The sequence below is a fragment of the Eretmochelys imbricata genome, chromosome 20 (genome assembly GCF_965152235.1).
Source record: "Eretmochelys imbricata isolate rEreImb1 chromosome 20, rEreImb1.hap1, whole genome shotgun sequence".
Lineage (NCBI taxonomy): Eukaryota > Metazoa > Chordata > Testudines > Cheloniidae > Eretmochelys > Eretmochelys imbricata.
Window position 1 is genome coordinate 4,306,138 of NC_135591.1, and position 25,343 is coordinate 4,331,480.

Genomic DNA, 25,343 nt, shown 5'->3' on the forward strand with positions numbered 1-25,343 from the left:
AACAACCTAAAGATCCAAAGCCATTACTTTTCTCTTCTCATTAACCAGTTTATTAGAACACGAGGGGAATTACATAAAATACCACCAACAAAGCAGCACTTGGGTAAATAAAGCAGACTGACATTCCATTTTTTTATAGTCTGTTTGAGGAGATGATGCCACCTGCTGGGCACCTGTTGTAAAATCTTTTAAAAGGGGTATTCAAATAATTTCCACTCTACCACCTAGCCACCTCTAATCTGACTGGCAGATTTCAGATATTTTTCTCTAAAATTATTACTACTCATATTTTCATGTCTTCAAACTCAACAGAAACTTCAGCTGTGATCACAGGTTCAGTCCTTCTAGGGGCACAATGTAGTGTTTCCGCTGTGAGACCATATTTAGTTCCGATGGAAAACAACACATCCCTCTAAACCCCACCCACATGGTTCAGATATTTGGCATCCAGCAACTGATTCCCCTCGTGGTTCAGATATTTGCAGTCCAAATCCATTGGCACAAGAGCACAAAATGCCCTTGATTAAAGGAAATGTATGTGACCATGTGGCTGGTGCAGTTTCTTATATCATTCATCAGTGTATTGGGTGAAATACCTATGGGTCTGATTCTAATGCCATTACTCTAAACTGCAAGAGAAATTTAGTCAGGCAGAATGTAATTATTAGTCAGTATGGGAAGGGATTATGTCCCTAGCCTCTTTGCCAGAAGCTGGGAATGGGCGGCAGGGGATGGATCACTTGATGATTACCTCATCTGTTCATTCCCTCTGAAGCACTCGTCATTGGCTACCGTCGGAAGACAGGATACCGGGCTATATGGACCTTTGGTCTGACCCAGTATAGCAGTTCTTATGTTCTCAATTAGCTGCACTGGAATTTAGACAAGACATCGGGGTTCACATACCTGCTCCTGTAAAAAAAATGTGCCATGTCATCTTTAATGACAACAAATGATCAGGATCTTGAGTGTACATCATACCCAAAACAGCATATCCAGTAGTGCATTGTCCCCTAACATCATGGTGAGACATTGGGTCAGTACTCACTCAGAGGGAAGACTGACACCTACTGAATCACCAGTCCCACTTCCTGCAGCATTATCCCTGAGGAAGATAGTGCTTGCAAGAGCAGACAAAATCACAGCATGAGGTGGTACAGCAGCAGGTGTTTAGTTATGCCAGAAATACTTTCTAGGAAGTCATAATAACAGAGAGAGCTCCTCTTAGTATCTGCACTACCAAATTCCTCTGCTTTCTGAGGATGAAGCTGTGCGAGCATATGGTTCACAGGCAGAGAATAAATATTTCATTAACCATAGGTGAGGATTCTCTTCTATGTATGTTCTTCTCTCTATTCTTTGTCAACTGCTCCCCCTCCTGGACATCTTCCTTTCTGCAATACGTTTATCTTTGTAAAATATGGATAACTTCTGTGCTTTCAGCTGCTGTGTTTGGATATATCTAGAGTGGTACTTAAATCTGAGAACTCCCAAAGGTGTCAGACAAACTCATCTTTCCTGATTCAGTGAATGTTCTTCAATAATATTTAATTATTGTATCTCTCTCTCTCTCTCTATATATATATGGAGTGGTAACATTTTCAGACCTTTTAAATAAAATAAATTCGGGGGGTGGTTGTTTTTTTGCTTCTGGGTTGCTGAGTTATTGCTAATTATCCCGTCATCACTACTGGCAGAATGTTCCTTGTATTGCTGTCATCTTGTTCATGTTAACATTTTAAATACATCATTCAGACATTTAAGTATCAGCTAGAACAGCACTGTGAATGGGCTTTCTTTAGTGACTGATGTGTGTCCTGCTGGAGGTGCACTAACAGTAAAACCAGGCATAATATCACCCAAATTTATCCTTAACAACAATTTGGATCATCAGTGACAGTGAAGAATGGGCTAAAGCTACATTTAAGCCAGACAGGCTTGATCTCTCAATCATAACCAAATTTACTTCTACCCCACACACTCCTACCCTAGTGTTTATATCACACTGTTTATTACAGAACATGATGGTGAAACTGGTTAAGTAAAATGGAGTATGTCCATGCTGGTAGTCTGCGGAGAGTTGGAAAGTCACAGGGTGCTGGCTTTTCCTCGTTTCCCATTGCCTGAATGCCTATAAAAGCAGCTTAAACAAGAAGGAGGAGCCAGCCTAGCCATCTCTATTAGGAGAGGCTGCTACATAGGAGAAGGATGAGATGAAAGGGGAGTCACAAGCCACCATCAGGAGTGGAACTAGGAGTTGCCAATGGGACCAGAAACCTCCATAGGGGAAGGAATGTTCAAAGCAGAAGGGAATCGGGCAGCTGGTGCAGAGGAGTGGAGAAGAAAGGGACCTGATTACAGAAAATCATATGCCAGGTACCAGAGGTGAGAGAAAGGGAGACGCGTAGAGCGAAAACTGCGGTGTGATCGGTTTAAAAAAAAAAAACAAAAAACAAACGTGCATTGCATTAAAGATATTAACTCTACCTCAATACTTTCCTCATTTTACTTTTCCACATAAGCTGTTATAGTAGTTGCACAGGGCTGATGCCTGACTGCAAATGGGATGGTGTTGAGAGGGGAGATGTCCTCACTATTAACAGGTAGCCCACATTGCCTGGTGTACAACAAAGCTCATTTCAAGCTCCCTGCTGTGTTATTTTGGGGGCTGTGTCCCTCTCATTAAAGGTTCCCATCACATGAAATGGTTTCTTTGGTCAAACAAAAAAGCCCCGCATCTTTTGCAGCCTGACCCATACAACAGAGCCGCAATCAGCTCAAACGCTCCCTTCCTCCTGTTATTTTTATTATTCTTCCCCACAACCAAACTGTCACCCCCCCACCTTAAAAAAACCCATATCCATTTTTGAAAATCACATACTTTTTCCAGGCACCATTCACAGATGTTTTCTGCCTGATGGAAGGATGCTCCAGCCACTGCATATTTACAGCCTATTAGCCAATCTCAGGGTTGCCACGGGAGCCACAAAAGTACCTGCTTCCTTACCTTCTTCCCACAGGGCCCGCAAAAGAAAATTGCAGGCACCGGTGGTGAGCATGGGTACAGGGCACTAGCTCAATACAAGCCCTGCTCTCCCTGCAGGCAAGGAAACAGCTGAGCCAGGTGGAAGCCATTAAGGGTTGGAAGGGAGAACAGCCCAGTGGTTAGGGCGCAAGCAGAGGACTTGGGAGGCTTATTTTCAGTTCCCTGCCTGGACAGACTTCCTGCCTCACCTTAAGCAAGCTGCTCCAGTCTTCCCGTGCCTCAGTTTCCCACCTGTGAAATCAGCACTTTTTTACATCCTAGGGGCATTGTGAGATTAAATGCATTCAGGACAGGGAGACTCTCAGCTCCTACAGCCATGGGAGGGAGGGCCTATAAATATCTTCCATAACAGGAGCCGGTTTTTGTGACATAAAAAAAACCTAGTGATCGGCTGGGGGAGAAATGGGTCCTGAAATTAAGCTGAGGACTCCATGTAGGGTGACCAGATGTCCCGATTTTATAGGGACCTTCCCGATTTTGGGGTCTTTTTCTTATGTAGGCTCCTGCTACCGCCCCACCCCCTGTCCTGATTTTTCACACTTGCTGTTTGGTCACCCTGACTGCACGAACTGCTGCTGTCTGTGTGAGGTCTCAGCTGGGCCAGGCCTTATAACAGGGCGGGGGGGCTCCTAGGCTAGTTCTCAGGTGGATCTGGCCAGCGCAGCCCTGCCCCGTGACGAGCTGCTCGGGGTAGGGGAGGCCCCTGACTAGGGCAGCTTCGACTATTAGCCTTAGGGCGGGGGCGCACCCGCCGCCCCGCCCTCGCGCGGGCAGAGCCCCCGCTAGGGCGCGGCTCGGCCTTTCCCGCCGTTTCTGAGGCAGCGCGAGCCGCTGCCGCCCGACAGCGCCCGTCGCCCCCTCCCCCGCCTCGCTGGCCATTGGCTGCCCTCGTGTGACGTACGCCAAAGCGGGTGCGGCTTTGGCCCGGAGGTGCGGCCGGCTGGCCGGAGGTTGAGTCATGCTCGTGCGGCTGGTGGGCGGGGCCAGGGGAAGGGCGAAATGGGGCGGGGCTGGGGGGGCGTGTAGGATGGTCCCGGGGGGGAGGGGAAAGAACAAGGGGGGGCCTGTAAAGGGGGGCAGAGGAATGGAGGGAGGGGGAGGGTACGAGAGGGGGTATAAAGGGGGACAGAGCAATGGGGGGGCTGTAGGGGCAATAGAGGGAGGGGATGGTGCTGGTGGGCAGTAGGGGCAATAGGGGGAGGGAACTGGGGGGGCTGTACAGGGGGACAGAGCAATGGGGGAGGGGGGTGGTACTAAGGGGGAATAGTGGGAGGGTACTGGGGGGTTGTAAAGGAGGACAGCAATGGGGGGAGGAGGATACTGGGGGGGCTGTATGGGGTAGGGGCTATAGGGGAAGGGGCAATGTGGGGAGGGGGAGAACGCTGGGTGGCTGTAGGGGGGAAGGGCAATAGGGGGAGGGTACTGGGGGCCTCAATAAGTCATCTGGTTCAGGCCCCTGCACTAAGATAGGACTAAGTATTATGTGGACCATCCCTGACATGTGTTTGTCTCACCTGTTCTTGAAATCTAACCTCCCTAGGTAATTTGTTCCACTACCCTGACAGTTAGGAAGATTTCCTAATGTTTAAACTAAATCTCCCTTGCTCAGTTTAAGACCATTCCTTCTTGTCCTGTCCTAAATGGATAATGAGAACAATTTATCACCCTCCTTTTCATAACAACCTTTTACCTACTTGAAAATTATCATTCCCTCCCCTCCCCCATCTTCTCTTTTCAAAACCAATCCAATTTTTTCAGTCTTTCCTTATAGGTCATGTTTTCTAGATCTTTAATATTTTTTGTTGCTCTCCTATGGGCTTTCTCCACTGTGTCCACATCTTTCCCAAACTGTGGTGCTCAGAACTGGACAGAATACCGCAGTTGAGGCCTTATCAGTGTGGAATGGAGTGGAAGAACTACTTCTTATGTACTGCTTACAATGTTTTTTTGTTTTGTTTGTTTGTTGCAACAGTATTACATTGTTGACTTATTTACTTTGTGATCCACTATAACCACTCATCCTTTTCTGCCCTACTCCTTCCTAGACAGTCATTTCCCATTTTTTATTTGTGCAAATGATTATTCCTTCCTAACAGGAGTACTGTGCAGTTATGCCTATTGAATTTCATCCTGTTTATGTCAGACCATTTCTCTAGTTTGTCAATATAATTTTGAATTCTAATCATGCCCTCCAAAGTACTTGCAACCTCTCCCACCTTGGTATTGTCCACAAACTTTATCAGTGTACTTTCTATCTCATTAGTAATATCATTTATGAAGATATTGAATAGAATTGGACCTGGGACAGATCTCTGTAGGACTCCACTTGATATGCCCTTCCAGCCTGGTTGTGAAAACACTGATAACTATTCCCTGAGTCGATTTTCCAACCAGTTGTGCACCCACCTCATAGGTTTGTCAAGGCTATATTTCTCTAGTTTGTTTATCAGAAGGTCAAACGACAGTATCAAAAACCTTACTAAAGTCAAGGTATCATCTACTCCTTCCCCGTGGCTTGTTACCCTGTCAAAGAAAGATATTAAGTTCATTTTGATTCAATTTGTTCTTGACAAATCCATGTTAACTGATACCTTGTTTTCTTCTAGATACTTACAAATTGATTGATTGTTTGCTGCATTATTTTTCCAGATACAGAATATGAGCTGACTGGTCTATAAGTCCCTGGGTTGTCCTTATTTCCCTTTTTACAGCTAGGTACTATATTCGCCCCTTTCTTCTTCTCTAGGGAAGGGGAAATGGGTCTCTAGAACATCCAATTTTTTTTTTGAATGAAGTATGTGTTTATTCCACAGATACAGCTACGAAGGGGAAGCTTCATTTCCGAGCAGGTCCTGCTGAATTATCCTTTGGAGAACTGAGCAGGTATAAGTGACAAACTTCACCCAGCCCAATTGTAATGCCAAAATAAAACCCTTAACAGGGAACCAGAGGGCCTCTAAAATGAAATTAAGCAGCAGATGATATTGCATTAAATGAACGACAACTAGAAAAAGGGAATCTGCTTACGTACGACCACGATCAGTTTGCAAGTTAGCTGCTCTGACACCTGGGAGTCTCATAAGTAAGTGGTGCCTTAGCAAATAAACACCGGAGAAGGAAAGAATCTCTGGATTTGAATTGTCAGCCCCATTTTGTTTTTAGACGTGAGAAATGTCTTCTGATGATCACTGGTCTGCGGAGGAAGAAGACAGTCAAGTATCTAAACTGACACGGAAAGCCAGAGACTCTCCATTTGTTCCTGTAGGTGAGTTGAATCTTTCTGTGCACACAGAGTGCTGTGGACAGGGTTTTATTGTAATAATTCTGGCCTGTTTTTCCTCAGAAATAATCTCTTCAGTTAGTAATGGAGATTAATGGATTTTTTCCAGAAATAGCTAAAATTTACACTAGTTAAACATGGGACAGCAAAATTGATAGTGTGAAAAGGTTTTTCTCCTTCCACTGTCACCTATCGTACTCTATCCTAATAGGATGGCTAGACTGGAGTATAGATCTGTTGCAAAAGTGGCTGTTACTTTATCAGTAGTCTGATGGAAGTCTGTTATAACCTTCATTTAAAAGGTGTCTTTTTAAAAGGTGTAATTGTGCAGCTTCCTATAGTACCTTCTACATGGGGGTTCTTCCCTCAGAAACAGAGCTTTACAGGTTTCCATATTCACACACCAGTGAATCAGACCTTCCTTTAAAAACCAATAAACTAAGTGAGATGAATCACATCCAGAATACTAGGTTTTCAGGAACTGTGCAGACCTGGAAAGGCAAGGAGAAGCCTGGCAAAGTTTCATCCATCAAACTTCATTAGGCTTCCCTAACATTTAGCAGCAACAGCAGGACTGTCAGAACAGAAGCTCTTCTAAACCGTAAAGTGATTTGTATGTACCAGACTAAATGAACACAGGTTAATCTGTATACACTGTTATCAATTTAGCAGGTTGCGATGACACAGCTTGCTTTTTTGCAGAGTGTGGGGGTGATTAATTGAAAGATAAAAGAATAATTGTTGTTCAATTTATATACCAAATAACAAAAGTAATTGAAAGTGATTTATAGGCCCTGACTTCACTTCAAAAGCAAAAAAGGTAGAGATAAAATTAAACCTCTAACTGATGCTTCCTTCCCTACTTCAGAAAGAAAAGAAGTCAGATAATATGAGTGTGGTTATAGCTATACTAGATGGTTTTGGGAACAAAACCACCATTTCCTGGTACAGAAAGTTGGATGCTTTGTTCAAACAGCATGTCTAATTTAGCATTTGGTAAACACTACTTTTAAGTCAGAAGGGGCAGATTCTGCAAACCTTAATATGCTGATTCCTCACCCTATGCACTATTTGGTAGATTTTAGCTTAAGGCATGTATTACTTAGAATAATATCTGACATTCTTTAAGCCAAAGTTACATTTTCTGGTTGTACAAATTTATTGAACTTCCCCCTCCTTCTGAATGCATAGGGATGGCAGGCTTTGTTGCTGTCGTGGGCTACGGTCTCTACAAGCTAAAACACAGAGGAGATCAGAAAATGTCAGTCCATCTCATTCACATGAGAGTTGCAGCACAAGGCTTTGTAGTAGGAGCAATAACAATAGGTAAGATACTGATTTGTGCAGAGACCTTTTTAAGATACCTTTGCCGTAGCTGAGCCTCTTTCTGAGGGGCGGATGGGTTAGTCTTCTGCCCATATTGTAGTGAGCCTACTCGTAGGCTGCTTGACTAACCTCTACTTTCAGCAAGTATTCTCCCATTTCAAAGCTCACAGCTATATCTTCTGTAAATCACTATAGCTCATGATTCATGATATAGCTATTCAAACTGGGATGTCTTGGACCATTTAATGTCCAGCTGTTACCTCCTTGCACCACTTATTTTTTAGGATATTTAGAGAAGACATTTTTACTGCTGAATAATTTTACCTGTGCTTCTTTGCAGACATTATAATTAAATGAAAAGAAGCAAAACTGTTTGCATGAAGAGTAATTGCTGAACTATCTTTCATATGAAAAACACCAATAGATAACAGTATCTGCTCTCTTTTGTTAGGTGTTCTCTTCTCTATGTATAAGGATTACGTTAAACCTCAGATCAAGAATGGGGCCAAAAAGTGAACCAACTCCATAGGACCAAGCAGGAGAGGAAAGCATATGTTCAGAATTATTTATTTAGAATTTCTCTCTGTAAACATTGTAAGAATTTTAAGTAATCACCACCAGGACTTCTGTTAGCTCTGCCATTGAATGGCTGCTCTATGCAAAAGCCAACTGTTGGGATCAATACCTAAACTCACAATATCTATGTCTATGATGCTAGAGGCAATAGACTCATCGTGACTGACAGCACAGTCAGTATCAATGTTTCAGCATTTCCTGCCAGCTAGAGTACTGTGCAAGGAGGAGACCTGTTATCTAGGACAGAGGCAGCCATCGACCTACATGAAGCTCAGAATGTTGCAGTACTCCTCCCATGCAGCCTAGTTAGGAAAGAGGGCTACAGTATGGTAAGAGAGCATTACAAGATTGTTCTTTGGGGTTGGCAGTAGACAGTTAACAGAAGACCTGAATAGTCGAATGTCTTGAACCACTGCTGGTTGTCTAAATGTTTCGTACGAATATATTTAGTAGGCTGCTGTTTGTTTATGCTGTTTTATTTATTAAATCTTTATATATAGTGTAACCCACTTGGTTACAATAAAATACTCATGTTTCAACTTGCTGAAGCCAATGGTTTTAGTTACAATAAGTAGATTTTGAACAGGTGCTCACCATGAAATACTGGGTCACTACTCTTTGGCCTGCTGCATATTTCATGTCATTGCTGTTGAGACCTTCACCTGCCGGACTCGGTTTAACAAAGATGCTCTCTAAACCACAGCAGTGATTAACGTGATACAAGTAATGAGATTACAACAAGAGCCTCTTCCTTCCAACTAAAGCAAGTGTTTGCAAACAAAAGCTCTGGCAGCTATTTAAAAACTCCCCAGAGATAACACATTAGAGGGACTCCTGGTTCAGTTACTGTACAGGCTGAGACTTGCCTGACACGGAAAGATGGCAACAAATTACAGCTAGCACCAACTGGGGTAGAGACCAAGGCTAGAGCCAGCCTGCCTATAGAGGGAATCAGCTGAGGAGGTACTATTCCTCAGCCTTAAACCAAGTTCCTTAGTGTCCCTTGTATGTAGCTACAGCAGCAAGCAGAAGCCCAGTATCTAAATGACACTAGGCCAGCTTGCTAGATGCCTAATCCACACTGGCCAAGGGTAACATTGTAATGGGATTTACTAAAAACAAAAGCAAGTACCACCTGCAATAGACTTAGGCTATGTCTACACTACAGGCCTTACAGCGGCATTGCTGTACAAACGGTAAGGTCTCCTGTGTAGCTGTGCTTTGCCAGCAGGAGACAGCTCTTCTGCTGGCATAATTAAACCACCCACAATGAGCAGCATTAGCTATATTGGCAGGAGAGGCTCTCCTGCTGACATAGTGCTGTCCACACCAGCACTTTTGCCAGTGAAACTGATGTTGGTCAGGGGTGTGTGGTTTTTCTTCTACACACTCCTGACCAACAAAAGTTTTACTGACAAAAGTGGTAGTGTAGACAAAACTTTAGTGTGAGAGAGAGTATCCGAATAAGACTCATTTTGCAAAAACATTTACAGCATGTGTTTCCACATTAACTGGTGGAAACTTGGACACCATTGCCCATGCTACACTTCAATCCAAACTTTAGGGTCTCTCTACAGTTTGGAGCCAGAGAATATCCTCTGGTGTATTGCATTCAGTACTCACACTGGAGGCGTTTTACTTCCCTCGCATGTAATAGCCACAAGTTTTTGCAGTTGTTCATACTGTACAGTCTGTTCTTGTACAGAAAACAGCCAGTGAAAGTTATTAACTTTCTGGGTAATCTGATCTGAAGAATATCAGCATTATTTCTTAAGCAAATGAAGCCTGAACAGAAAAAGCTAAAGTGAATTTGACACATTTATTTGACAGTCTGGACTTCCATCATGTTCATCTCTGCTCAGTGGCCCAGTTCTGGCAAACCCAGACTTTGACAAGCCCTTTATGGTGTTCACCAACACCTCAGACAGAGGACTGGGGGCAGTGTTAATGCAGCAGGATGAAAAGGGAGGGAGTCACCCCATCATGTACCTGAGCAACTTCTTGCTCAAGTTAAAGTGTAATCAATATATTTAATAAATTAGTGCCAAATACACAGGGACAGAAATGCTTCATGGGTAAGAGATTTAATTAAAAAACAGAAATAAGATGCCTCAGAACTGAGCCCACATAGACATATATAAAAATATAATTCAGGGCATCTTCCATGTGAAGGCAGTTCCTGCCTCAGGGTTCTTAGCACAACTGCAAAAGATTTATCCTTTTAAAAACAAAACAAAAAACAAAACACTTTCCCACCCAGAATATCATGGCCTCAAGCTCTGAGTTTGGAACCACCCAATTCTCAGAAATTATCCTAATCATTCAAGACTTCTTGAAATGGCAGGAAAATGCAAAGCTCGTGTTCAATGCTATTTGAGATAAGCAGATAAAAGCTAGTCCCAGGAAAAGTTACCCCCATTCTGTGTTTTTTGGATTTATTCAGTTGCATTTGTGGCTGGAAGAACTACATGAAGAATTTCTTCACAGTCCCTCTTCAGGACTTAATAGTTAACAGGCACTTTCCATGGTGAGCACTCTTAAAAGAGCAGTGTCCACTCCTATAACTGTATAGACAGGTACTTAAACCAAGGATTCTATAGATCCCCACCTCTGATGTCAGGAGTAAAACCTAAACTTGCATTGCCTCTGCAAACTGTTTGTATTTTGAAATTGAGAATTAAGCAATTCAACACAGTCGGTCAAATAAAAGCTGGGATGCGATGACAAAGAAAACAAAGTTAGACTGAATGCACAAACATACAACTCTTTTTATCCTCCCATTTCAGTTACACTTTAGTTACCATCTCCTAAGCAGCAGTCAGCAATGTAGTTGTGGGAGAGGGGGGGCAAGACAAGCACTTGAAATAAAATCCTAGAGTAGTAGCTCATTATTGAAGAACTGGCCAGATGCTTAGAAGAGGTGGGCAGGGAAGTGAGGATTGCCATGCTCTTGGTAGGAGACCTCTTGAGATAGCCACAGTGGAGGCTACAGAGGTTTGAGATGATAGGACTCATTGCTATAGTAACCAAGCACCTAAGTACCTGGACAGATAGGGAGGGTGTTTTTAGAGAGAAGGAAGCAGAAATGGAAGAGAATGCCCAGAACATACTCTGCATTTTACAGAAGCTTTGTACGCTTCTTCCTTAGGCTCCAATGGATTTACACTTCAGAATCTGCCCATGATTTTGAGTTAATTATTTCTCATTGTGTAGTCTCCTTAGTGTACTTCATAAATGAGATTCAAAATCAAATGTAAAATCTTAATATTACTCATTTGGACAATCTTCCAAAAGCTGGAAAACATGTTAGTGTCCCATCATTTAGTTGGCCTAAGAAACACCAAGCGGAATAAGTTTAGATCTAAATCAATAAGATATTCAAATATCTATAATTTACTCCCCAAATAATTTACAATTAAAAAAAGGATTAAAGAAAATATTTTGAGTACCTAAAGGGAAGACAAACCCATAGGGTGTGTGATATTATGAACTGGTTTGACTCTGGCTCTTCATTGGTCCTATGAGAACCTTCATGGCTGATGTCAGGTGCAATGTCTGTTGACTCCATCTGACACTCCTCTGCAGATGTCAGTTTTATCTCGTGCTCCTTCTTGGAGGAAATCTTTCCATCATTCTTGATGCTTGACCATACCCGTTTCTGAACTAACCAAAAGTAAGGAAAATCCTTTTCCGCAGCACAAAGGGGCTTCAAAATTGTTTTTGTTCTTGCTACTGCAGTTCAGGGAATCATCTAGTCACATTTGAGTCTGCATCAACATTGTTCAGAAGGAATTGTTCAGGGTGAGTAGTAAGTCCCAGCCGATACTAGAGAAGGCAAAGAAGAAAATTAGGGAAACCACTTTGAAACAGAAGCCAAAGACAGTGAAATCAAGGATGATTAGGTTGAAATCACTAAACAGAGGGTTTTGTGCTTTGGCTTTCTTCAGCCTAAAACTTTGTTAAAAAGTCCTTGATCAATGCTTCAAATCCTGAAGTAATACAGAAACATCTTATTTTGTTCAGACAATGAGTTTCATAGGACTTGTACAATCCAGAAGTGCAAGCAGGCTCGCCTGGAGTCCATGTAGAGAATACTCCTCCAGGGCAGGTAGTTTTTGAGACAACTGCATGCCACAGGCACTTAGGCATGACCAAGAACAAGTTATTTTCCAGCAGTTAAGTGATATTCTCTCCTAACTGCTACATACTCTGCAGTTTTATTTCACTAAGGGCTTGCCTACACCGTGATTTAGTGCACAGCAAGCCAGTATGAAACAGCAGTATGTCAAATCACACTATGGAATTTTTAGTGCGCGGAAGCAGGGGCTTTGTGGCTAGTTAGTGCAATATAGACAAGCCCTTAGGAACTGGTACTGCCAGAAGGCCAAGTAGCTCCAAGCCACACAGTACAGTAGAACCTCAGAGTTACGAACACCGAAGTTATGAACTGACCGGTCAACCACACACCTCATTTGGACCTGGAAGTATGCAATCAGGCAGTAGCAGAGACAAAAAAGTGAATACGGTACAGTACTGTGTTAAATGTAAACACTAAAAAAAAAACGGCAAAATTTAAAGAATATTTGACAAAATAAGGAAACTGTTTCTGTGCTTGTTTCATTTAAATTAAGATGGTTAAAAGCAGGATTTTTCTTCTGCACAGTAAAGTTTCAAAGCTCTATTAAGGCAATGTTTGGCTGTAAGCTTTGGGAAGAACTAACATTTTGTTCAGAGTTACAAACATTTCAGATATAAGGGGGTAGCCGTGTTAGTCTGCATCCACAAAAACAACGAGTCCGGTGGCACCTTAAAGACTAACAGACTTATTTGGGCATAAGCTTTTCTGGGTAAAAACCCCCATTCTTCAGATGCATCTGAACATTTCAGAGTCAACATTTCAGAGTTACGAACCACCTCCATTCCCAAGATGTTCATAACTCTGATGTTCTACTGTAGCTCATAAGGTCATCTAAACCATAATCTGATAGGTAAGAATTGTATTTAACACAGGTGACTGATTCTTTGGTCCTGCCACTTTCCTTATACAAAATAAAATAAAATCAAGTTTTGTGAGGCTGTTAGATGTTAAAACCAAAGCATTAAATCAATTTTTATTCTTTAATCAGCAGCACTAAGTCTGACTTGTTATAAATCTGATAAATAAATACTGTACCATAATTAACAGATTTATTAAAGTTATTTTGATTAATCTGAAGAAGTGTTATTGGAATGATTGAAGCAACATGGAGCTGATTAAAAAACAAAAGTGATTCAGCTGGTAAAACAGACAGGAGACAAATTTTTCCTTCTTTCCATGCTGATTATCACTTATTTCAGTAGATCTTGTACATTAATTACTAGTAGGAGCAGAGTGTGATCCAACAGGAAAACCCAGTCTCCACTTATCAGAACACAGGATTCACCCTTTTCAAGTAGTGTGGATTTGTTACAGAAAGTTTAGTTAACCAAACAGTGGAAGTTGTTTCAGTGCACCAGGTTTCCTATGCCAGGGTGCACTCTCAATTAGCCAGAGATAATAAATTTATCTTATATCGGAACAGGCTTCAGTTGTTAGTGGCCAGCCAAAGAATACACTGCTATGCTCTAGGACCCAAGAGTTACATCTTTATAAAATCCTGTTTTGTATCCAGTTTATGTCTCAGCTGTAGTAATTTGAGGACTCTCTTTAAAAGGGATTTGTGTCCGATTTACAAGTTAGCTTATGAGAGCAATGGCTGTTGATAAGTTTTTTTTAATAGACACAATACTTCACATCAATACATATTACAAAAACATGTAAGGGATACAGATGAAATATCCTGTTACTGTTTCTGTTGGGGGACTCTGGATGGTATTTTTCTCAGTTACAATTTCCTGTTACATCAACATGCAAGTTTGACTGATTCCATGTATATAGGAGATAGTTATTCTCCTCTGTGACTCTTAAGTTCATGCTTAATTATTCAAAATTTGTTAAATTCAGTTAGAAATCAAAAGGCAAGACAAGAATTTTCAATGGACTGAAACTTACCAAAAGTGTTTCTTACAAGGTAGAAACAAAGAAACTAAATAGGTATTAATTTAATTAAAGGCCTGTAGTGAGCTTACAAATTCAGTGTTTCCTCTAAGAGAAATAAATAATATGCATTACTTACAGCTTCCAGTTCACTTAAAGCAGATAGGGAAAGCTTGTAATAAAAAAACGGGAAAGAAAGTTCCCATATCACAAAGATCAATTTCTAAACAGAAGCTAAAGTTCAGCCTTGTTAAAAAAAAAAAAAAGAAAAAAAGAAAGGAGTGTGCAATGCCTGCTTCTATCAGAATTCCCTCCCCACTCCCAAATAGATTTTAAGGCCAGATGGGACCATTAGATCACCGAGTCTAAACTGAATAAGATCAGGCCACAGAATTTCACCCAATTACCTGTATTCCTATTCTAACTAAGCCGAGTTTATCCCCTATTAAGGTTGTTCCTGGCCAAAACATGTTGGCATTTGATTCGTTTTGTTAGTAAGTGGGTAGGCGAGATAGCCTAAAACCAGATTGTTTTAGTGCATTTGCTATTTTGACTGAGGATCAGGAAGTGAAAAGACATGCAGAAATATAGCAGTAAATGGTCTAAATGTAGAATGGTAAGTTTGTCTTCCATATAGAGCCACCCAAAGACACCTATAAAAATGCTCAACTGAACCCTAGCAATAATTTTTTCAGGTAGTCAGGCTGCATAAACTAATAGCATATCAATCCTTTGCTATTGCTGGGAGCAGAAGCGCTCAATACTGCCCTGAAGGGAGTGGAGAATATCAAGCAAAGATAGCTTCTTGGTTGAATGTCTTGCACGAACAAGGACTGTAGTAGTGACAATTTCTGGCACCAGCAGTTAATGAGACGTTACTATGCACAGCTTGGAGAGAGTCAGTATAGAAATACTAAGCTTTGCATGCAATCTAGCGTACAGGGCCAATAACTCTATAGGTTTCAGAGTAGCAGCCGGGTTAGTCTGTATTCACAAAAAGAAAAGGAGTACTTGTGGCACCTTAGAGACTAACAAATTTATTTGAGCATAAGCTTTTGTGAGCTACAGCTCACTTCATCGGATGCATTCAGAGGAAAATACAGTGGAGAGATTTATATACATAGAGAACATGAAACAATGGGTGTTACCATACACACTGTAACGAGAGTGATCACTTAAGGTGAGCATCTCAATCATTTGGGCATCAATATGAGTTTCTTTTAAAGCAACATACTGGGTGTCGCAATTTTAAAAAAAAAGACCCAAGAAACCAAGTTGAAAAAGTGTCTATCCTTTTAATTGAAAATGTAGTAAATACAAATTGATTCATGGTCAATTAAAAAAATTAAGTTTCACAAAGAATAGAATAGGTGCTAAATTATAGCACACTAAGAGGACTTTATACAGAAGCTCCTGCATATAGCTGTGATGTTGATATACAGTTCACATCATATCCAACAGTGACAGTCATGCATGTTCACAGTGGTCGTGCATTTTTGACACTTTTACAAACCAGAAATTTTTAAAATGCATGAAAATTTAAGGCATATAAATTAAACTACAGGAATTTATAAATGAATGAAACCAGCTAGATTCAAGCCTAACAGCAGTTCTAGATCATAAAACATGCCTTTGATTAGACAGTCTATATAATTTTGTTGCCAAAGGAAGACAGATTAACACACAAATCAGCAGAATTAGATATAAAACTACAAACCGTGGCAGTAAGTAGGATGCATACTCAGGATTTCTAGCTGGAATTTTGAACTAAAACCCTAAGTGAAATAATTTTTTTCTTTATATCAAGCATTAATATTTAAGTCAAGTATGTTTTGTCAGTTATCTTAACGAAGAGTACATTAGCCAACTTTGTAGGCTTAGTCAAAACGATCATTAAAAAAAGATTAGCAGCTTTAATTTTTGCCATCACAAATTCATCGTGTCTCTTGCTCACAGTTACAGCCTTCCTAACACTGAATTCCTTACCAAATTTATGATACCAACTCATTTATACACTTGGGAGTTTACTCTTTCCTGTACGTCTGCACTTATTAGCATAACAGGAGCCGCACATGTAGGTGTTCTTTACTACTATGAGAAACCGTGAGGCTTATGCTTTACTCTAGCAATTTGAGACAATGGGCTAGACTCTCCATTGTCCTGCACCTTGTGCAGTCTAGGGCAAAGCAGTTGTAAATTTCTACTGTTCTGATTCTGTAGCATTTTGACCCCAGTGCAAAGCAGATATAATGGACTACAGCAAGTCACAGGGCAATGGGAGAATCTGGCTGTATGCCTTTGCTTTGGCAAGACAGCAATTGTAACATTCAGTATCTGTTTCTGACTGCTACAACAGACAGGAAGATGGAAGTGGTCAAGCCCGAACTAAACTGAATGTTCTCACACCACCTAGTGAGAACCACATCCCATTTCCATACAGGAAAATATTTAAAGGCATTCTCCACACTTAGTCTGGACATATCTTTCACCTCCCATCAATCTGATGGATGTCCCTTACAGTCTGAAGTTTGTCCAAACAAGAGGCATTACAATAAAAAGAAAAAGCTACCATTCCATTGTGAAATCTCTCTCTCCAACCCTCTGAAAGCCATGGATAACCCCCTTCATCTGCACAGAAGAATCACCTCTCTTGTGGTGAGCATGATAAACGCTAAGACAATGAATTACCTGAGAAAGCCTTGTCTCCAGTTAGAACTACAGAAACTAAGCTTGAAAACATACCTACATTAGCCACTCTCAATAAAATATTCCCACTTAAAAAAAAAAAAAAAAAAAAAAAGGGGACTAATTTTAGAGATCAGGAGAGTGGAGGACTAATAGCATGGGTTAAGTCAGGCAAAGCAAGGGGAGATGTTGTGCAACCCACACAGATCTTCCAGGGGACCCCAATCCTGACTTGTAATACCCTGGCTATTCCAGTCCCTAGCCTCTGTTGAGCAGACTGCAATCATGCCATGCTTTTGGGAGGTTCACACAGAGGGATTGAGAAGTCCTTTGGAAGCCACTTTCACTTGTGACCCATGTCAGGATTTGAACCCAGTTCTCTTAAAAAGGTGAAAAAACTAATGCACAAACTAAAATTTAGTAAAGATCAAAATATCTGATGGGCACATGAGATGAAGGACAGAACTGAGATCATTTGAATTCTAGTGAAAATACCTACCAAAATACCTCAACGCAAACACAAATGCTTACACACAGAGTTATCAGCTAAAACTTCATCAAGTAGTAACAGAAGAAAAATGTTACTCAATAAGATCCAGAACTTCAGTTTCCCTACAGGGTCACTTTACAGGATCCACTCATGAACACACATTCCCCCCGCCCCCTCCCCTAAAAACAATATTATATCCCCAAGGATATAACCACTTGATTCATGATAAAATTAGGACAAAATGTGCAGTCTTTTCCAAACAGAGAAAAGGAATGCATGTTTCTCACTGTGACCTTTGCAATACTAGATTTAAGACTGCCTTGGGAGGTGGAAGAAGCAGGAAGTATAATGGGGAAAGTTTTTGGAGTATAAAAGGGCCAGACGGGAAGTGAAAGTAAGCAAGTTTAAAAAAAATGGAGACCCAAATCATGGAAGGCTTTTAGCACATTCTGTTACGTTACACTCCATGAATCATGATACAGCAAATTGCAGAAAACACAGAGAACATTTCTGTTAATGCCATACATACAAAATAAATCACAGAATCAAACAACCTGTAAACACGGATTTATTTTTTTCCTTTGCTGATCACCAGAATCACATACTAGGTAGGAAAAAAACATGACAGCTCTAATGCTTAGACTTCTAGTGTTTGTGTGCTAGGATTTCTCCAACACAATTCCCACCTCTGGGAAGGAATTTCTGCACCCCAAATTCATTCTGATTAACTGAAACCAGTAACTATTTTCTAATGCATTTAGAGTGTGAGATAAACAGGGTCAATTTGAGATTACGGAATACAATGGAGTTCTGATCTTTGGAGGTAGATTGTATCACTTAGTGTCACAGACTTTACACGTTGCTTGTCTAATTGTGAGAAGGAGGATTAATACTTCAGATACTGTCCAAGCAGCTTGATTTCTGTTTACTAGCTTGTATTACAGATTTACTGGAAGACTTCAGAGGCAGAGAACTAGCTAAATGGAAGTGTCATTTTGGAACATAGTGTCTCTTTGCCAGTCTGTTAAACTGGTTAGTGTCTGGGTAATAGGTAAATTACAGGCAGTTCCTACATTCCAGCAGCAAGGTAACACTATGTTTGTGATTAGAGGGGGTCAGCAAGGAAACTTACTCATCTCTTTAGTTACCTTAGCAACAAAATATTTCCCAGTACGTACATCTGAGCTTTTACACAACAAATTTACACAAGTATTCTCTGTGCAAATTGCACATACATTTGGATATGTTCACACAGTAAACCATAGAAACGCACTGGCTCTGATGGCTACCTGTTGTGTGCAGACAGACCCAGTGTTTAGTTAATTTGAGTGACAGGCGGTTCTTCAGTAAGCCCTGTTCTAGTGACGCTTACCGTTTGCCCACAGGCCAGGAAGGAGATCCCAAGAGCAATCAGACACAGCCAGCTCTGGAATTAAAGAAGAAGGAGTGGACTATGAAAAACATTGCTGCAAGTTACAATCTTTTTAGCAGCCACACTTTATTGAATGGAAACATGGAGGGATTACTAGGTGCTATTTTTCAATAATTACTCAAAAGTCAAGTTACCAAATCTCTTCATAATGAGTTCTACAGAGAACGTTAAGGACGTTAACGTTAATGTTAAAGAACATTAAGCCTGCTGAGATTGTGAAAGCTATTAAATAGATTGTTGAGCATGGTTATAAGCTGTTCTAAACTTTGGCACACTTTTCACAATCAGCAGAAACTTGGAGATACAGGAGCAGTCACAGGAAGGAAAGTCAAACTGCACGTTGACAGACGTTTCCCCACCCCCCCCCCTTTTTTTTTTAAACAAATGCATAACTGTCTCCTCTTACCATTTGAATACACACAAACAGAGCTGGAATTCTGCATGATTCTGAAGGTCTCTCCCCATCAGATTATTAGATGGGTCACAAAAGGAACTGGGATGGAGGAAGTTGCAAGGAGTGGTGGACTGAGCACAGAATGTGGAGACAAATTCCTGGCTGAGTGGAGTTTGAGCGGGTCTTGACTTATGGGAAACTGAGGCACATATATGAAATTATGCACCCCGTGGATGGTGAGGATTACTTAGTGTTTGTAAGAGTTCTATGGTTTATAAACAAAAAAGTTTCCAGCTCCTGGGAAAGCAAGTTCATTGTCTCAGTCCTGCCTACAAGCTGCCTCAGTCCAATAATTACTGGAATCACAATTTTATACAGCAGTGGTCTTGCCAAAGAGTGTGGAAGAACAATACTTACCAAATATGCAACAAAGCACAGGTAGGCAACACAGACAACGGCTGCAACCACATACAAGGCAAGGTGTCCCAATGCGCTGACATAGACCACCACAAAATACATGTTAATGGAGCAGACAATGAGAATGAGCACACCGCCAGCGATCTTCCAGCCTCTGAAAGGGAAGCCAAAAGAAACGGGATTACAGGGGCATTTTGGGGGAGAGGGATGTTTCTATTTTCCATGGTGTTTGGAGGGAACACTTCTTCTAATGTAAATGCCAAGACTCTGAAAATAAAGTCACCAGAATAGAAACTTTCATTGAACGGCACTGACACTTTTCTAATAGGGTTGCTACTTTTAGACTCAAAACACAGACTAGATAAAGGGACAAGAAAAGATGTAAAGACAGAGCTCAGGAAGCAACAAACACACACCAGTTTCTAGCAGTGACATATTGGGCACCACTCCAAGGAGAGTGAGTTGTCAAACAGGTCTTGGGGAGACTGGGCTATGTATAAGAAGCTTAGAAGTAGAAAAACTCTAATACTGTTTGGGGAATAAAAACAATTCACACGTTTTTGTGAACAGCTAACTCTGCTTAACTGAACTGAGGGAGGAAGAAATGCCTAGTGGTTAGGGTGCCAGCCTGGACTTGGGAGACTTGGTTCTTCTACTTTGCCACAAAGTTCCCATGTGACCTTGGGCAAGTCACTTAGCCTCTCAATTCCCCATATGTAAAGTGGGGATAAAACTCCCCCCTACCTCAGAGGGTGTTGCGAGAATAAATACATTAAAGATTGGGGTCGGATATCACATTTGTTGGGACCAAACACCCAAGATAGACATCAGTATTCAGGGCTAAATCAAATGGTTTTAAATCAGGAAAAGGTCAGGCAGGTGGGATTCTTTTCATACTTACAGTCCATTGGCAAAGTCATTCATCACAGGGTGTAGGCTGGTGAACGTGAGGACTGGGATTAAAGCAAAGGGAAGCTGGAATAAGGCAACAAGATGCAGGAGATTAGGGCTGGGACTTTGTTCACGTAAAAAACCCACCCAAAGTTTGTTTATACACAATAATTTTTCTCTTTAGCTATTGAAAGTGTGTCACCTAAGAGACCTCTCACGGCTAGAAATGGGAAGCAGTTTAAAGCCACAGATGGTGCTTTCCCACCTCCCCTCAACAAAGAGATTCTTCAGTGAAAGAATCCAGAAGCTTTATTTAAAGAAGCATGACCCCACAGTATTTTTCCTTCTCTCTTCATAGCTGAAATAGGAGTTATTTTCTATGCTGGGATATGGACTGTATCATTCTTGAGTGCGAGGAGCACGTTTCAGACAAGAACCATTGGAAGCTAAAATTCTTCTACTCCGAGAACTTAATTCGACAGTTCCCATTCTCCATTTTACAACGGGAACAAGGCACCATAAATACATATCTAGGTTGTTGCAGAGCTGGAAACTTGAGGAGAATTGGACCAGCCAGGAAACTTGTTATTTTTTTATGACTTTTAAATGTAAGCAAGGTATAAATGTAACCCTGTTTAAATATGGTTCTTGCTCTTTGTAAATATTCAAGTGGTGCTCAGATAATCCAGTGAGAGGCATATAAGAGCCAAGAAGTAATTTACCTGTTCTATAACTCAGAGGTTCTCAATCTTTTTCTTTCTGAGGCCTTCCCACCATGCTATAAAAACTCCACGGCCCAGCTGTATCACAACAATTGTGCTTCTACATATAAAACCCAGGCCCAGCATTAGGGGGTAGCAAGCAGGGTGATTGCCCGGGGCCCCACATCACAGGGGGCACTCTGAAGCTAAGTTGTTCAGGCTTTGGCTTCAGCCCCAGGTGGTGGGGCTTGGTGCCCCCGGCTGCAGCCCCATGCAGCAGGACTTGGGCTTTCTGCCCTGGGCCCCTAGTGACTCTAACACCGGCCATGCTTGGCGGACCCCCTGAAATCTGCTCACAGCCCCCTAGGGGGCTCCGGACCTCTGGTTGAGAACCACTGGTATAACCAATGTTGGCCACAGTCCACAAGCAGCTACAGATCAGGGGCAGATCCTACATTCACTGCTGCTGGAAAACCCAATTCTGATGGCAGCTGCTGCCATTTACAGGTCTCTCCCGCTCCCCTCCATACTTGAGCTCTCTGCACTCACGACCCCTCAGCCAACCACTTTACAGAAATGTTTATAAGTGGGCCAACAGAAGGCCCTAAACCCAACACCAGTAGTGACTAAGAGGTTGGTTCTGAACGAGGAATTGCTAGTAGCTAACAGCCGCTCACCTGTAAGCTCTGAAGAACGTTTAGGAAGTCATTCATCCCAGTCAGGTGTTCAACATCTTGAAAAATGGCAACCAGCAGGGTTGGAGTGATGGCAATGGAGCGGGTCAAAATCACTCGAGCAAAACGTGACCACTTCAGGTTGAGGAATCCCTTCGAGGAGAGAAACGGAAGAGCTGCTGTTGCTACAGTGCAACATTCCACAGAGTTAAACTGTAACAGGGGGAAAGGGAATGATCTACTACAGGGTGAGTTTTTTCTCTTAAAGAAACCTGAGTTAGGCTGGAATTTTCCAAGACTTAAGAGTCTGGCACGTGGGTCAGTAGCAGGAAAGTCTGATCCTGCAGCAAACTACATGACCAGGAAAGGAACCCAGGCCTCCACTGACCATCTCAACTTCAGGGGATTACAAGGGGAAGGGGGAAAACACAGACATAAGCCGGCACAGCTGTAGAGTCACATACCTCCATGACAAACTGCCCAGAGTAGGTCCCAGTCATTGTTGAACTCTGACCTGCAGCAAGAATCCCAACTGCCCAGATGTAAAGAGCAGCAGGGCCAAAATAACATCCCAGAACAACACCCTGAAACACAGAGGGTTTCCAGTCACAAGTCAGTTGGTGTTAAATCCTAGATTTAAATGCTCAGTCAAAAGCAGAGTTCTTGGAGCCAGCTGCTCCAACAGACTGATCATGGGCCGAGACAGGAAGGAACGCTGTTCTGTTCCAACGGGACAACTCTTATAGTCTTAAAGGTTCAAGCCTTGAATAGTCTCCATTTATTCAGAAGAAGCAGCTGCATATAACTCAATCAAGGATGTTAAAATCATTCAGAGAAGACCACACTGCCTAGCCTCACTATAAAGCCACTCACCCCCTTGTAGATATCCACTTCCAAGGTTTCATTGTTATTTGGAAAGAGTCCGGCATGAGGGCTGCTGCTGTTTGTGCAGACTTTGTTCTAGAAGAGGACAAGACAGTTTAGGAAGTTTCATTTTTGTAAACAGATTTCAGAGAGCAGAAACCACGGCTGGTAGAGTTTGGGGTAGAGGAGCTGGCCAGATGAAATGCAGTAGCATTAATGTGTTGGGTGCATCTTACAGGCTAGGGTGAGATCAGTGCCTACATTTATGCATGCCAGGGCACTGTAAAGGGGCCTTAGTGTAAATGAGAATCAGGCCCTCAGTGTATGCAACACTCAGGCCCACTGTTAACACAGTAGCTATTATTAACCCAGGTGCACAGTGTTTTAGGGTGTCTACACTGCAGCTGGGAGGTGCGACTGAAGTATGTGTAGACATACCTGATCTAGCTTTGATTAACCAACAGTGAAGCTGTGGCAGCATGGGTTAGCCCTGAGTAGGTACCTGGGCTCCCATGCGGGCAGGGCTAGCCCATGCTGCTGCCTGCCTGCCTTGGCTTCGTTGCTATTGTTACTCGAGCAAGGGTACGCCAACATGTGCTGAAATCACACCTCCCAACTGCAGTGTCGATATGCCCATCGTGTATATTACTCCCATAATCCAGAATCTCCACAACACAAGCACACAACCCCCAACAAACCCCACAGACTCACCACTTGTTCATTCGTCTTCCCAAAAAAAGCTTCAGCAAAAACAGAGACGACGAAAACGTTAATGAGGAAGGAGACAAAGAGGGCAACGCAGGACTCTATGAAGAAATACTTATTGGCTTCTTGCACCTCCCTCTTGTCTGCACGATTCACCTGCCTCGACTGGAGGGAAAACATTTAAAGATAGTTATGATAAAATATTTCAGAACCTCTAGTCAATGGAATCAGCTGTATCTCCAACAGGTGGTTCCTCTGATTGCTATTGAACTTTGGCCAGAATACATCTATCCTGTCTGACAGCAAATATTAAGAGCTGAGCCCTGCCCCTGACTGGATCCCTTTTTAGGCCTTACAAACAGCAGTAAACACCATGAGACATTAGACACCAGCTAGCCAAGAGCAGCTGCTAATGCAATAATGCTGTGGGGTGCATACAAGAAGCAGGGCTGTGGCTGACCACATTCACACAAGCTAGCCCATCCTGTGGATGGGTACGCAACACCACACGTTTGAGCACGTTGCTCCAGCAGACTGGATTTCCCCATGGTCAACTGCAGCTCCAAATGAAATGTCACTATGCTGGACATGCTTGCCAGCTTACCCTGGCTCCCACAGGCTGCCCAACCTTCTGCTGTAATGTTGGGATGTGCCCCAAGATACAGGAGCTAGTAAGTTAAGGTTTCAGAGTAGCAGCCGTGTTAGTCTGTATTCGCAAAAAGAAAAGGAGGACTTGTGGGACCTTAGAGACTAACCAATTTATTTGAGCATAAGCTTTCGTGAGCTACAGCTCACTTCATCGGATGCATTCAGTGGAAAATACAGTAAGTTAAGGGGCGGCCTCAGCCTGAGCTCTAAACATATGCTGCTGCAGGGAGGGGGAAAGAGAAAAAAGCCTATCTTGTTTGCAGGACAGACTGCTGGCCTTCAGCTTTAAAATTAAACTGGGTTGGTCATCTTGTCCCCAACAGAATTAAATATGGATGAATCCCACAAGGCAGAGAGACTGGGAAACACTGTTCAGATGTCTGAAATATGTTTTCAGGGGTTTGCCAAGTGTTAATCTAGACCCCAGGTTCTGTCACACAAACACATAGTTAACGTGTGTTCAGCCAATGTATTCAATTTACCCTGTTAATTACGTAATAAATACCGTATTTCTTTATCAGGTGCACGTGGCATATTCTAATTCTGAAAACTTACACAGAACAGTCAACATCGGAATCCACTTACTGAACTGATTCCAAAGTATGGAGAGTTCTCCGCAAAGGTTACAGGGACTGCTACTATAGAGGGGATTTTCAAAGGTGCTCAGCATTGGCATTCGCTTGTCAGAGGTAAAACTCCCACTGACTTTGGACTAACTCTGCAGCCTTTAAAATCAATGGGAGTTTTGCCACTGACTTCCTTGATGACACCCACTCTGAAAAGGGCAGTCACAACAATTCAGACATACCAGGCCTTGCAAGACGCTTTCCTCTCAACCCTCATGATCACATCCTAATAGTCTCATTGTACTCCTGCAGAGTGAACTAGAAAGGAGATGGGACTCAGTCCTCTCTTACCTTGACTAAAGCAGAATGCAGATACATGTTGTGTGGCATGATTACCGCTCCCACGATCCCCACAGCTTGTTCTAGCTGCTGGGTACCGCACTTGTCACAGTAAGGTATAAACATCCCCCTCAGCAGCTTTCCCTGGTCCGGTTTTACTGTAACATACTGCGCACAGATACAAGAGAGCCACTAGTACCTCTGGATTGGCAGAGTTCACACAGTTGCTTAGATGGGCAACTTGGAAGGTCCCAGATTTGCCCCACCTCAAAATTACGGTAATTTGGTAATAG

At 42.2% G+C, this 25,343-nt stretch overlaps 2 protein-coding genes across 11 annotated transcripts in view; one reads left to right on the plus strand and one right to left on the minus strand.

Annotated features, from left to right (window-relative positions):
- Positions 1-25,343, minus strand: part of SLC11A2 (solute carrier family 11 member 2) — a 73,232-nt gene that overhangs the window by 18,862 nt on the left and 29,027 nt on the right. For 6 of the 9 annotated variants that reach the window (XM_077838967.1, XM_077838963.1, XM_077838968.1 and 3 more), the window contains exons 9-17: positions 25,063-25,218; positions 23,504-23,662; positions 22,802-22,888; positions 22,393-22,512; positions 21,932-22,081; positions 20,564-20,637; positions 19,663-19,816; positions 18,792-18,845; positions 10,977-12,053 (exon numbers count right to left, since the gene is read on the minus strand). In XM_077838967.1, the coding sequence (XP_077695093.1) occupies positions 11,976-12,053; positions 18,792-18,845; positions 19,663-19,816; positions 20,564-20,637; positions 21,932-22,081; positions 22,393-22,512; positions 22,802-22,888; positions 23,504-23,662; positions 25,063-25,218 (1,032 nt within the window). In that variant the 3' untranslated portion in view covers positions 10,977-11,975. Of the gene's footprint in view, positions 1-751; positions 913-10,976; positions 12,054-18,791; positions 18,846-19,662; positions 19,817-20,563; positions 20,638-21,931; positions 22,082-22,392; positions 22,513-22,801; positions 22,889-23,503; positions 23,663-25,062; positions 25,219-25,343 lie in introns of those variants that run through there. The other 3 variants (XR_013348494.1, XR_013348496.1, XR_013348495.1) reach the window with 1 other exon arrangement.
- On the plus strand, positions 3,973-8,748 carry HIGD1C (HIG1 hypoxia inducible domain family member 1C). 2 transcript variants are annotated; one of them, XM_077838972.1, is made up of 5 exons: positions 3,973-3,996; positions 5,860-5,929; positions 6,209-6,311; positions 7,518-7,652; positions 8,104-8,748. In XM_077838972.1, exons 3-5 carry the CDS (start codon positions 6,218-6,220, stop codon positions 8,166-8,168), a joined length of 294 nt encoding a protein of 97 aa, XP_077695098.1. In that variant the 5' UTR covers positions 3,973-3,996; positions 5,860-5,929; positions 6,209-6,217; the 3' UTR covers positions 8,169-8,748. The 2 variants fall into 2 exon arrangements, with proteins under 2 accessions (XP_077695098.1, XP_077695099.1); XM_077838973.1 differs by lacking the exon at positions 3,973-3,996 and having other exon boundaries at positions 5,713-5,929.

Excerpts from the sequence above, each read along its gene's own strand:
- HIGD1C (XM_077838972.1), top strand. The coding sequence starts at position 6,218 with ATGTCTTCTGATGATCACTGGTCTGCGGAGGAAGAAGACAGTCAAGTA. Across the intron at positions 6,312-7,517 it reads CTCTCCATTTGTTCCTGTAG|GGATGGCAGGCTTTGTTGCT; the intron begins GTGAGTTGAATC and ends CTGAATGCATAG. Across the intron at positions 7,653-8,103 it reads AGTAGGAGCAATAACAATAG|GTGTTCTCTTCTCTATGTAT; the intron begins GTAAGATACTGA and ends CTCTTTTGTTAG.